Source organism: Oxyura jamaicensis, chromosome 4 (assembly GCF_011077185.1).
Source record: "Oxyura jamaicensis isolate SHBP4307 breed ruddy duck chromosome 4, BPBGC_Ojam_1.0, whole genome shotgun sequence".
Classification (NCBI taxonomy): Eukaryota; Metazoa; Chordata; class Aves; order Anseriformes; family Anatidae; genus Oxyura; species Oxyura jamaicensis.
Window position 1 is genome coordinate 68,053,940 of NC_048896.1, and position 12,194 is coordinate 68,066,133.

At 43.2% G+C, this 12,194-nt stretch overlaps 1 protein-coding gene across 1 annotated transcript; it reads right to left on the reverse strand.

Annotated features, from left to right (window-relative positions):
• Positions 1–378: 378 nt before the first annotated feature.
• On the reverse strand, positions 379–6,228 carry SRD5A3 (steroid 5 alpha-reductase 3). Its single transcript, XM_035326105.1, has 5 exons — positions 5,980–6,228; positions 3,535–3,686; positions 2,925–3,119; positions 1,435–1,557; positions 379–942 (listed from the first exon to the last, which is right to left on the reverse strand). The coding sequence occupies exons 1-5, from the start codon at positions 6,198–6,200 to the stop codon at positions 683–685; spliced, it is 951 nt and encodes a 316-aa protein (XP_035181996.1). The 5' UTR covers positions 6,201–6,228; the 3' UTR covers positions 379–682.
• Positions 6,229–12,194: the final 5,966 nt, after the last annotated feature.

Sequence of the window (12,194 nt, forward strand, 5' to 3'; positions counted from 1 at the left end):
CGGAGCGGGGCGCCGCGGAGCCCATGGTGGCCGAGGCCCGGCGCGGCGCTGCTGCGGGCCTCTTAAAGGCGCCGCGTCACCGGCAGCGCCGAGCGGCCCAACCGCCGCCCGCAACGGCCGCGCCCCGAGGGAGGGAGGGGCTGCGCCAGGCACCGCCCCCTCAGCCAGGTCTCACGGGGAGGGCGCTCTGAGAACGCCCACAAACGGAGAAAACGGAATAAAAATGCGCCTCGATACCTCACCAGGCACAAAGCACGGCTCAAGCGAAGCGCGGCACCCTCCTTTCTCACGGTTTTCACAAGGATTAGTATTTTCGCTTGCTGCACAACAAGAAGTGTGTTATGTGTAACATGCAGTTATAAAACAGAAAAGACTCAGTCAGCATCTCTTCGGTTTTAATTAAGGTTTTCTGTAAACCTCTTCACAGCTTGCATGATATATACCTTACTCCTCAGTTTTAACCAAGGTCTTCATTAAGCCTCTTCATGACTTGCATGATACACATACCTCCCTTACATCTCCCCACAAAAATAAGCAACACACAACAGATTATCATAAAAAGTATCAGCTTTCAAGGTAGAATTAGAAAACTGCAATTTTACCGTGGCTTTATTAAAATGTAAATTGCTCACTCCCTCATTGAAAACATTTCCAGTCTGTAAAAATACTGCAGAAGACGTATTCAGAAGACAAATGGTATAAATGCTTTGCGATGCTTTGGGTAGGAGGTAAATTTTTTCTGGTAGAACTCGTGACACAAAACAGCAGCCAGCGCCTGGTTGAAAAGAACGTATGTCACTACAAACCACCAGGTCACGTTGTCAAGTCCAAATGTGATGGCCATAGACACGTATATGAGAAGTTCTGCAAAATAATGAGGGCAAGAAACTCTTTCAAACCAGTCTCCAAATGGTATACTGTGGCTCAGACTTATGACCTTTCCTGAAAGCAAACGGAGAGAAGTAAGTTAAGAACAATATCCATTAAACAATATCCATTAAACAAACTCACAATTACAGAACAACACGCTCTTTAAAATTATCATCATGCAGCTCCATCTGATCTTTGAAGCTTTGTACTTCTTAATGAAATAAGGTATCACGTCTGGCTGTTTGCATAAATACAGAGTAAGGAAGACTATTTTTAACTCCCATGGAAAAAGAAGTAACATCTCAGAGGAGTGACACAAGTCCTAAGCATGACTGTCTGTCTTTAGGATAGCATAAGATAGACCCTTGAATTAAGTTCTGAACATTGAGCTGCCCAATCTCTTTTCCAAGCAGCTTCACTTAACCTACTTAAAGTCTTACAAAGACTGCCACACTGCAGTTACTGAAAAATACTCTTTTAAGGTGTTAGAAGCTACAGAAGCCTATCGAAACAACCAGGAAAAAAATAGGGAAGTAAATGGCTCACAGAAATGAAACATCTTACCTGATTTACTTTTTCTAAGATTAGCTAGAATCACAAGACATCTGTGCTGGTGAAGAGAGGCCCAAACGTACACCACAATTCCTATGATGTGATACCAGCAGATCTGCATGGAACTTTCTTTACCTAAATGAAATATGCTTCATTAATAAAAAGCCAGTAAATACCTTCCCAAGCACTGTCCCAAAACACTACGTGTCTATTTTGTACATTATTGTCTTACAAAACTCTAGTAGCGAGCCTCTAATCACTTGGAAGATGCTTTTGAGTCCTGTGTGATTTAAGTACTCAACTATTCTTTCCTTTCTACTGCTCTACGCTACAAATATCAAATACCTAGTTTTTAATCCAGTAGCATAAAGCATACTATTACGTATGACTGATATATAATTTGGAGTCACAAACCTCAACATTCAACTTTGTTTATAATTTTTACCATCCTAACAAAAGACGTTGTCATGTCTCAGGTCAACACATACGTACACTTGCACGTCTTGTTCACAGGGACTGCTATGCATGCACCTATCCACACACTCTGTAAACCACTTAGGCCATCAAAAACACTGTATTAAGGATGAGGTCCAATGTACACGTCAATATACCATCTCTGAGAATCTACAAGATGAGAAAAGTAGAAAATGTGTGCAGGTGAAAAAAGATTTTACCTACTCACAGATGACCTGAAGGTTGTTTTTACAAATAACCAGATTAAACTGAAGCTGATGTGATTGGAAGTGGTTAAAAACTTCACTAAAAAGCTACATACTTGGTAACAACCACTTTCCATAAATCAGTCATGGAAAAAGTGCTACAGCCAGTGGAAGTGATGCAGCTCATGGTTTATCTGTGCAGAGGAACAAATAAGAGTTCAGCTGGGAGCCTCAGTGGAATGCATTGGCAGAAACAGGTCATATAATTCAAATTACTGCTGTATTAATGCAGACATTACAGCACCAAGGGAAAGATGAGACTAACTGATGTAAGGCAGAGCAGTGGGGAGTTCTCAGTGGAAGGCAAAGGAGTTGGCCAAGACGGTCCCACCTTAGTAGGTCCACCCTACAGGAAAGCCTACAGCAAAAAAGCAAACTTTATTTTGACAACTGGTGTTGAGTAGCGGTATTTGAGAACTGGCACCGATTAATTTCTTTCTTAAAGCAAATGGATCTTAATGGCAAACCTGACCTGTAATGCTCCTGAAATTATCATCTACCATGAGATGGAATAACAGTGAATTTCAGGGAACAACTGTGGTGGTTAACATGAAAGTGAGTAAGTGAGTGAGTGTGAGTCTGTGTGAGTAATATGGGTTGATTATTATGCAACATACTGAAGTGCAGTTACTTTGGACTATGCCAGTAAATTATTTTTACTTCTCACCAATTAACACCCTTCTCACGCAAACCCTCTATGAAATCAAGTGAACTGTTTGCCACGATGGAAAGAAAATGAAGCAAAAAACCTGCAACTTTGGTAATAACTATGTGGGTACTTACCACGGCTGACATTAATAGGCACTTGCCACAGCACAGTTGCACCAAGAACAATGTAGTAACCAAGTCCAAAGCAATACTGCACAATATGAATGACGCCATTGGAAAACACGCTGGTACAGAGGCACTCTGCAAGTCTTCGAAAGCTGTGCAGCCAAAGGAGCAGGAGAACCAAGAGTGCAGAGACGTGTTCGCGATCTGCTTGCAAATGAAAAATAGTGACTTAGGGATAGCTAGGACCAATTTTACCCCTTCAAAAGAGCTAATTTTCCCCTCCCCACAGCAAAATCTTATCCTCTTTTTAAACTAACCTAGCACTGGGAAAAATATTTGCACATCTGAGGCACTGCTGACCACAGTGATTGCACAAGATTACATCTAGAAGGTAAAAATGGCTCTTCCAACTAAAATGAGTGCTGAAAGCTATTATATTTGTAAATTAGAATGACTTCTACCTTAATGACAAAGGGATTTGGTATTCCAGGAATGTCACCTGGAGCCTAGTTTAAGAGCAGCTGATGAAGTAGCACAAGAAGAATACTTATCCAGCAAAGGATGTTAGTGCAGTTTTGTAATATTTATATGGCTGCTTTACAGTAGCTGGAATACTTGCCTGTGTTCTGGTTCTGCAAATCTCTGCCAAACGCACTGTGCAAGCGCTGAATCCATGGTGGGCGTGCTGCTCCGAGGAACTTAGCTTGGAAAAGCTCAATCAGCAGAAAGCCATTCCAGAGTACAGAAACTACATAGAAGTGAGTAAACCACCTGTGGAACAAAAATGCTCCCTTAAATGCTGCCTGAAACAACAGGCAATATATGTCTAACTTAGCTGACCTCAGCAACTGTAGCTGCACCAAGAGAAGGTGTAAACCATGCATTACGAAGACATTCCTCGACGCTTACAAATAATCATGATTTATACAATTTTTCTTCATAATTCATACCACTGAAAGCACGTCTGAAATGATTTTCTGGGCATTTCCATGCTGTTGCTCAACAGCAATACAGAAGCCAAGTCAGAAGCCAGCAAGTTTCCTTGTACACTCCAGAACAACTTGACCATTGCAGTTGGTGAACTTTCAACAATCCCAACTATTCTGGGGATGCGTCTGACCTACAGAGCAATCCAGCACTACAGTAACTACATGTCAGCTCTCAAGGAGAGAAGAATGGTACGCCTTTGCCAAAACAACCCAAAATGAATCATAACATTTGACAAGATGGAATAGCAAAGTTTAAAAAGGTCTAGGCTAGTGGAAATACACTGCTTGTTTGGAAATAAGATGCAGATGAGTGGAAATAGAAAATGTCTCAAGAGTTATCTTCAGGATCTCCTGTCCTCATTCAGCCAGCTGGGTTACAGGTTTAATACTGCAGTCACAGAATCTCTTTGTAGATGTTGAGAGCCTGAGACCAATTCACTGAAAAAGCCACATTTTTCAGATAGCATGTTCCCTAAGAATAGGTGGTTAAAAACTTCTGTTGAAGAAAGGTCAACTCAGATGAGACTTTACCTCAAGAATACCATACTTTGCAATACACTGCACTAAACCAAAGCTTTTATGAACCCTTCTTTTTGCTGTGGATACCACAGAGCCTAAATGCATCTGTGGAATTTTCAGGAACCAGAAGCTTGATAACCAAGATACAACATTATAACCCTGCCATGAGTAATATGTTGTGTCACAAAACCTTTTTAAACATTTGTTTTGAAAGCTACTTATGTAAACTGTGCTAGTGATAACAAAGTTACACCAGGGATGATCAGGTCTTTGGGTTAAGCAGCAGCCCAATCCTGTCCTTCTGGACCTGCAAGCTCCTGTCATGCCTATGTTCAAGTCAAAGGCTAGTTCTTGTCAAGACTCTCAAGTGATCAAAGCAATGAGATCCCAGTAACATATAAAAAGCTTGAGAGGTGGGGATTTTTCCCCCTTGTCCCTCTCGTATCCTATTAAGTATATCTATTAAGAAGTCTTCACAGCAATTTGTTCGTTTCAGCATCTTTTTCAGAAAAAGATGTGTTTGGGTAACACAACAGTTAGTTCTTTTGCCTTGTTAGAGGTTGTTCATGCAGCACTTGGATACTTAGATTAACATGCTATTATCAGTATCCTGTGGTGTATTTTATCAAGAAGCCCTGCACGTAGAAGACAACAGACTTGATGATCCTTGTGGGTCCCTTCCAACTCAGAATATCTTATGACTGAGAATTCATTTCAGAAAGCAATCCCACAGTATGTTTGCATAGTCACATTTACACTCGGGTGTCCATACTCCCATGTCCCTGATCAAGTCTTGCTGGAAGGTTTGTACTGATACTGCATGGGACCGGGGTTCAAGACAGTAGGCTTTTATTCCAATTTGGGGCATATGGACTCTGCATGATTGAAATCCTTATGTTCCTTATCCATAAACAGAATAATAATTTCTCAAAAAAAACGAGGCTAACTGTAAAAATAAGTGTGTTCCTGAGAAGCCATTACTGAGGCAGACAGAGAGTAAGCATATAATGCACTTTCAGAATCATTCAGTTTACATCTGAGATTTCAGCAAGCCTGATCTGAAGCAGAGTTTTACATATCTTTCCGCTCAAAGTCTTTCCCAAAACAACTGCATACTAGTGCAATGTGCTTCCTTCTGTCAGCCGACTCGTCAACAAGTTCTGCTCTGCAGTGAAGGATTTTCAGAGCCTCACAGGAGATCAGCATCACAGGAACCTATATACTGAGCCATATCGTAGTGCCAGTGGGCAGCCTCCCAGTATGTCTGAAAAGGACACAAACAAACTTAGGCTTCTAATAATATCCTGAGTACTAACACTCCATTTTGCGTATGCTATTTTGCAGTTAATTGAAATACATGTTGCATAAGGCACATAGCATTCGCGCAGTAGGAGAAAACACAGCATTTCATCGCGTACTGACACACTTCTCTAAGCCTGTGCCCTACCTCTCCTGCGACCTGTAACACCCCCCTACACCCGCAGCCCCCTGAGGGGCTTTCAGCAGCCACCACACCGCCCGCAGCCCCGGCACGGCCCCGCCGCCTCCCCGCTCACCTCTTGGGCACCTGGAAGCGGCGCAGCCAGGCGGGACGCTGCCCGCCGCCGCTCTTGGTCTTCCCGTAGCGGATGAGGTCCTGGAAGAGGCCCGAGGCGGTGCCACCACCATTACTATCGCCGCCGCCGCCAGGCCGCCTCGCCTGGGCCCGGTGCAGCAGCAGCGCCGCCAGGAAGGCGGCGGCCAGCAGCGCCCAGGCGGCGCCCAGCCCCGCCGGCATGGCCCCGGCTCCCCGGCCCGCCCCGCTCCGCCCCCCGGCCCGGCGCGGCTCGGCCCAGCCCGGCCTGTCTTATCCCGGATATCGCCATTTCGGTCGTTCCGTGACTGAAATGAGCCCTAGTGGAGTGCGGGCTGGCCGTGAGGCGGCAGTGTGCCCTGCTGGCCAAGAAGGACGAGGGTGTCCTGCTTAGCCTGGGAAAGAGAAGGCTGAGGGGAGACCTCACCCATGTGTATAAATATCTGAGGGGAGGGTGTCGAGAGGATGGAGCCGGTCTCCTTTCAGTTGTGCCCAGCAACGGGACGAGAGGCAACGGGCACAAACTGAAGCACAGGAGGTTCCGGCTGAATATGAGGAAACACTTCTTTGCTGTGAGGGTGACAGAGCTCTGGGACAGGTTGCCCAGAGAGGTTGTGGAGATATTTCTCATTCTCTGGAGATACTCAAAACCTGCCTGGGTGCCTTCCTGTGCAATGTGCCCTAGGTGATCCTGCTCAGCAGGGACGTTGGACCAGATGATCTTCAGAGGCCCCTTCCAACCTCAACTGTTCTGTGATTCTGTAGTTCTGTGAAAAGCCTTTCCTTGCCTTTCTTTTGTCCTGAGAAACCAAGACATGAGAACAGCTTGGCACCGCAGGGAAACAGCTCCCTTTGGCCCTGAGTGAAAGATGTCCTGCCCACACCCCTCTGTGCATCCTTTTTGTCACTCTGGTATTATCTGGAGGAGTAAAGTAACAAGTCAGGAAGAAATTGCTGAACAGTATTTCAAGGCCTTTAAATACAGAGCAGCCTAATTTTATTAGTCTTTAGTGCTAACCTGAATTTTTAGTCTTTAGTGCTACTTCAAACCACCCTAAATCAATAAATCAGGAGGATAAAGCAATGGCAACCACCATGTATGTAGCTCACCAAGATTCGAGCCTGGAGTACACACAGGTTTTTGACTTTGAGTGGAAGTTCCTCAGTGGAAGTACATGCCTTGTCTGGGTGCTTGGAGAGTGGTACCTCAAAAGCTATCTTTAAAGATGTTGATGACTTTTTCCTATACTGGATTGAATTATGTCATTATAAGCACTTTAATTGCATCCCAGCCAGGTGCAAAATGCATATAATATGTTATTGTCTGTGTGTAGATCAGGCTTGAAAAATAAAATATAAATATTGCTGATGCACTTTCCTAAACAGAGGTATAAACCTAAATGATTTTGAGCATGCATTTATGACTGTGTTAATCCATCCTATCAGTGCATCCTGCCAGGCAGCACATGCTCAGCTAAAGCACTCATGGCATCCATAATATTACTTTGGGGGAAAAAAAAAGATCACTGAAGTTCACATTTTCTGCTAAAACATATGATGGTAGCTCTATAGTTATATACTCATAATGTACTATAATAAATATTTTAATGTCAATGTAATTTATGTCAAAGTTCAGGACCGAATCTATTTTTCTTTCAAATGCAGTATAACTGAATCATAAGTCTGGTTTAGGGATTTCATGCTTAATTGTTTTTGATAAACAGCATGAGAAGGTAAACACATGGCTAAATACATAACATATTGCTGTTACTCTCATTTTTAAAAACTCAAATGGCTGGTACCTTCACTCAGAATTCAGTAAATTAAAAAATAAGATAACATCAGACTAACGTTTTGAATATTTTAGCATAAGGGCAAGAGCTGATTTTATCTGCATCCATCATAGACTTTACCACAAGTTTTACGGAGAGCAGACTGAGCTCGTACACCTGCCATCCCCTGGAGATGATTGTCACCTGGATGTTGGCCATCCCAGGCCAAACTTTCCAACCCCACATGTGGATGCTTAGGCTACCATGAAAGAGCCTCAGATTTCACCTGTCAGCAACCTGCCCCAAGCCCCATAGTGTCCCCATGAGTTATCATCACTTCTGTAGTGGATCAGAGGTTACAGGTGGCAGATTTAATGGAGGAGGGAAGGAGATGACATTATTTATGGACTGATTCTTCTTTGCTCGTGGGTGTTTGCTCCTTCTCTCCTGCAGAGCAGCTTTAAGTTAGGTGGGCAGCTGCCAGTCTTCAGCAAAGCTGATGGTTGGCAGAGGGCTGTGAAGTTGCAGTCTGAGGGATTTCTTGACTGCATCCTGGATGTCCAAGGTAGTCCTGCCATCTGACTCCAGCGGCATATGATGCTACAGCTGCACAGGGAACTGTGATCTGACCTCAAAATGTGGTCAGATTGCTGGCTGTTTCCTCAGGGCTTAGAAAAGTGGAGGAAGAATGAGGAGTACAGCTGTGAGCCTGGGAAGTGGCTTGAAGGAGAGAGAAATTGGCAGTTGGCTGCCTTAAGTATATGTTCTTTGCAAGTTGTGGTGAGGAGTGTGATACCTTTTCTATATATGTTGTACTCTTCTACTCCTTGTTATTGTGTATATTTTTTGCACAGCAGTAAGAACCATTCTCTAGGATTTTTTCCCTAACACTATACATCTGAGGCACATTATTGTGTCTATGTGTGATTTCCACACTTTTTATGCAACTGGTCCCTCTAGGTGGCACCAACACTCTTTGGTTCCTCGAGTGCCAAAGGAACCTGCCCTGTGCTAGACCTTGCCCAGCTGCCAGCAAGAGGCCGAGGTGCCATCAACCAACCATTCTTTGGCCAGAAGCTATGCAGGAGCTCTCACCTTGCAGTTACTCCAGGCTTTGGACATCCTGAGCAGCTCATACGCCGTGAGCATTTGAAAGCTTTGGGCAAGTACGGATGTTTGTGGCTGCTTTTGCTTGAAAATATTTGTGCTCAGATTTACGACACTGTTTTCAGCTCAATGGATGGAGTTGAAGCTAACTTGACTCATCCAGAAACTAGCTGAAACTAGTTAGCTTGGTTCCTAGTGGACAGGTCCCTCCAGAGTGCCAGGGTTTTCCTTCCAAAAGCCAGCTGTCTCTCAGCTGTTGAGTTGAATTGTCCTCCCAGATGGAGATCTTGATTAAAGGAGAATCTTGAAGGATTCAGAATAAAAATAGCCATTAGTTATTTATGCTCCTAGATCTAGGGTTATTTTGATGTGTTTCATGCCAAGAAGCCTTCAGTGAAATTAGAAGACATCACTTTTTCACAAAGGCGCAGAGCACGCAAGAGTTATATTGAGATGTAACTGCTTTGAGGTGCCTGCCTGTTAGAGAAGTCATGCCAGAACAGGTTATACATTCCTTTGAGACATCAGTCATAATACAACGTGTTTACCAGGGAGAATGGAAGGTCTGAAAAGATGCTGTGCATAATGAGGGTCAGTGGATGGCTGAACTGTGTCGAACACACTAGAGAGAACAGATGAGGCTGATACTCATGTATCACTGAGCTGGACTTGTGTGGACCACAGCAAGCTATAATGTCTGACAGTGCTTCATCAAATGCCTGTAGGGGTGGGAGAGCACAGGTTTGCTTCTGAGCTTTTCAGCCCAGACCATCATATTGTTCCAGGGAATTCATCTCTGTGAGGGACAAAAATGAGTATTGTTCACTGGCCAGCCCAGAACAGATTTCACTGCAACTCTGCACTCGATAGACAAACCAACTGATTTTACAAGGTTATTTTATTTTATTTTATTTTATTTTATTTTATTTTATTTTATTTTATTTTATCCTAACTTGTAAGGGAGGATAGGGAAATCATCCAGTTATTCGAATACTTTTTGCTGGTTGGTTCATTCAGATTTTTTTCCAAGGTAGATTTTAATTTGCTAACAAAGCCCAAAAAACTTTGTGATTAAAATCGCTACAGATGAGTGTCCTGTGAGACACAATTCAATTAGAATTTAGGACAAGGGCAACCTTGAAAGTGCCAGTTGAGGCCATGGTCCTTCAGACATTTATGAACAGGCTTAAAGGCAATGTGGGTGGAGACCCTAAAATCTAGATACTCAGCGACAGGACATGGTAATCTGTGTTCAGTTGTTTAGTACCAGAAGGTCTGGGGATTTTAATTAGTAAAAACATTCCTTGATTCAACTAATTAGCATCACTTTTGTGATTTGTGGGAAAATAAACCAAGAAAGCCATCAGATTGCTACATTTTGAAGGTTAAAATACTGGCCTGTGCTCTACTGGTTTTAATCGTTGGAAGACAATACCAAGATAGTGGGGCCAAGAAAACATAAATCACAAAGCACACAAAAAAAGGCATGCTTCGAGATGTGAGAAACTTACTCCAAAATGCACTTCCCACAATTCAAGGATGACTGCATGTCCTTGGCTTTTCAGTTAGAAAACGTGAGTGTTCTCAGCAGCTGATGTAAAGCAGGAATTGCTCTTAGATAAGAAGAGAAGTCCCGGGCCCGTTCAGTGCTGGGCTTGTGGGAGGGCAGGAACCAGAACCCACGTCACGCACTTCATGAGACTGGCGTTGGCAGTGTGCTGCATGAGCAGCTCTGCGGGGAGATGCAAAAACCTGCACTTCCACATCACGTACAGCTTGGTAGACTCTGTGGTCTTCTGCAAATCCAAGATGGTCACTCTCGAGCGAGGAAATGGCTGTAGTGTTATGTTTACATGGCAATCCCAATGGAGAACTCATACGCACGAATCCACGGACTTCAAGATGTGACTTTACACCTTAGAGATGTAATGCAAAGAAATAGGACTTGCTCACTATTCAGCTATATTATTTGCTGAGTTTCCACTGATCACAGCTAATAATTATCTTTCCAACATGGTAGGCTTGGAATCTGAGACTGTTTGGAGTTTCAACTTGGTAATAAAACTGGCTTTCTTACTGCTCTGAAGATGTATGATACAGTTTTGGTTGTTGGCTAGCTGCATGCTGTGAAGGCTAAGTCTGGGCAAGCTGCTGTTTGCTGTATGAACCTGGATTTGGGGGTTTCACAAGAGTGTCCTAACCTCAGGAAATTTGCAAGGGAGAAAACTACCTAAAGCTCATATAGAATCATTCTGATTTGCAGAATAGCTTGCTGAGAAATAAATACACCTTTAGTTAAGATTATAGGTAAGTGGTGGTTAAAAAGAGAGCAGGTCAGACAACTTACAGTTCCCTGGGATGCATCATTATTACTTTCTTTGTCGAAGGGCACTGATCCATGACACAGCCCCAGGGCTTGGTAGGGGCAGAATTTAGACCCTTAATAGTAGCAAGGGTTCAAATAATTGTCTATCTCCGCACCTAAATTTTCAAAGAATTTGTGGAAGCTGTGCTTACCTGTCACTGTCTTCTGTATATAATTTTATGTTATTTTAGAAATATGCCAGAATGTCCATGCTTGCAAAATGATAGGGGTTTTCCTGGAATAGACAGAGTCTGGCACAGGCTTGGAAATAAAGCTACAAGTGAACCTGGCAGGCAAAGAGAAAAGTAATATCACCATTTATAATGCACAATGGAGAAGGGTCAAAATTTCCTCAAGGAAGCAAAGACCTTCTGTATGTTGCTTTATGCACTCTGCAGAAATAGATGGCATTACACTCTCCCTTTTCTACACTCTCTGGGACTTTGAACAGAAAGTAATGTAATGCTGGAGCCTATTCCCTAAGAATCAGTTGGGAAACAAGGAGGGTTTTTTTTTCTAGAAGGATGGAAGTTGCTTCAATACAATCTGCAGAGAGTGAATTTGTCTATAGCACATCTTGAGGACCAGTCCATGACCCCTTTCAGTTTTGAGTCTGCTTTTCTTTCAGAGGGCTAGCCTGAAAGCACCGCCTGCATAATGTAATGTCTATCAGCATGGGCAACAGCTTATTCTATGTACGCAGCTTGGAGAAGCTCTGCAGAGGCTGCCCTAAGGAGCCTGCAAGATGGCCCATAGAGGTCATGAAGAGCACAGTTCTGGCAGTGGGTCTTCTACCACTCATTAGCTAAAGGGAGTTATTCACAGTGGCAAGGATTGAAAACTACTCCTTTTTTCTTTTCTTTTCTTTTCTTTTCTTTTCTTTTCTTTTCTTTTCTTTTCTTTTCTTTTCTTTTCTTTTCTTTTCTTTTCTTTTCTTTTCTTTTCTTTTCTTTT

Excerpts from the sequence above, each read along its gene's own strand:
- SRD5A3 (XM_035326105.1), bottom strand. The coding sequence starts at position 6,200 with ATGCCGGCGGGGCTGGGCGCCGCCTGGGCGCTGCTGGCCGCCGCCTTC. Across the intron at positions 3,120-3,534 it reads TTTGCAGAACCAGAACACAG|ATCGCGAACACGTCTCTGCA; the intron begins GCAAGTATTCCA and ends ATTTGCAAGCAG. Across the intron at positions 1,558-2,924 it reads GCCTATTAATGTCAGCCGTG|GTAAAGAAAGTTCCATGCAG; the intron begins GTAAGTACCCAC and ends TATTTCATTTAG.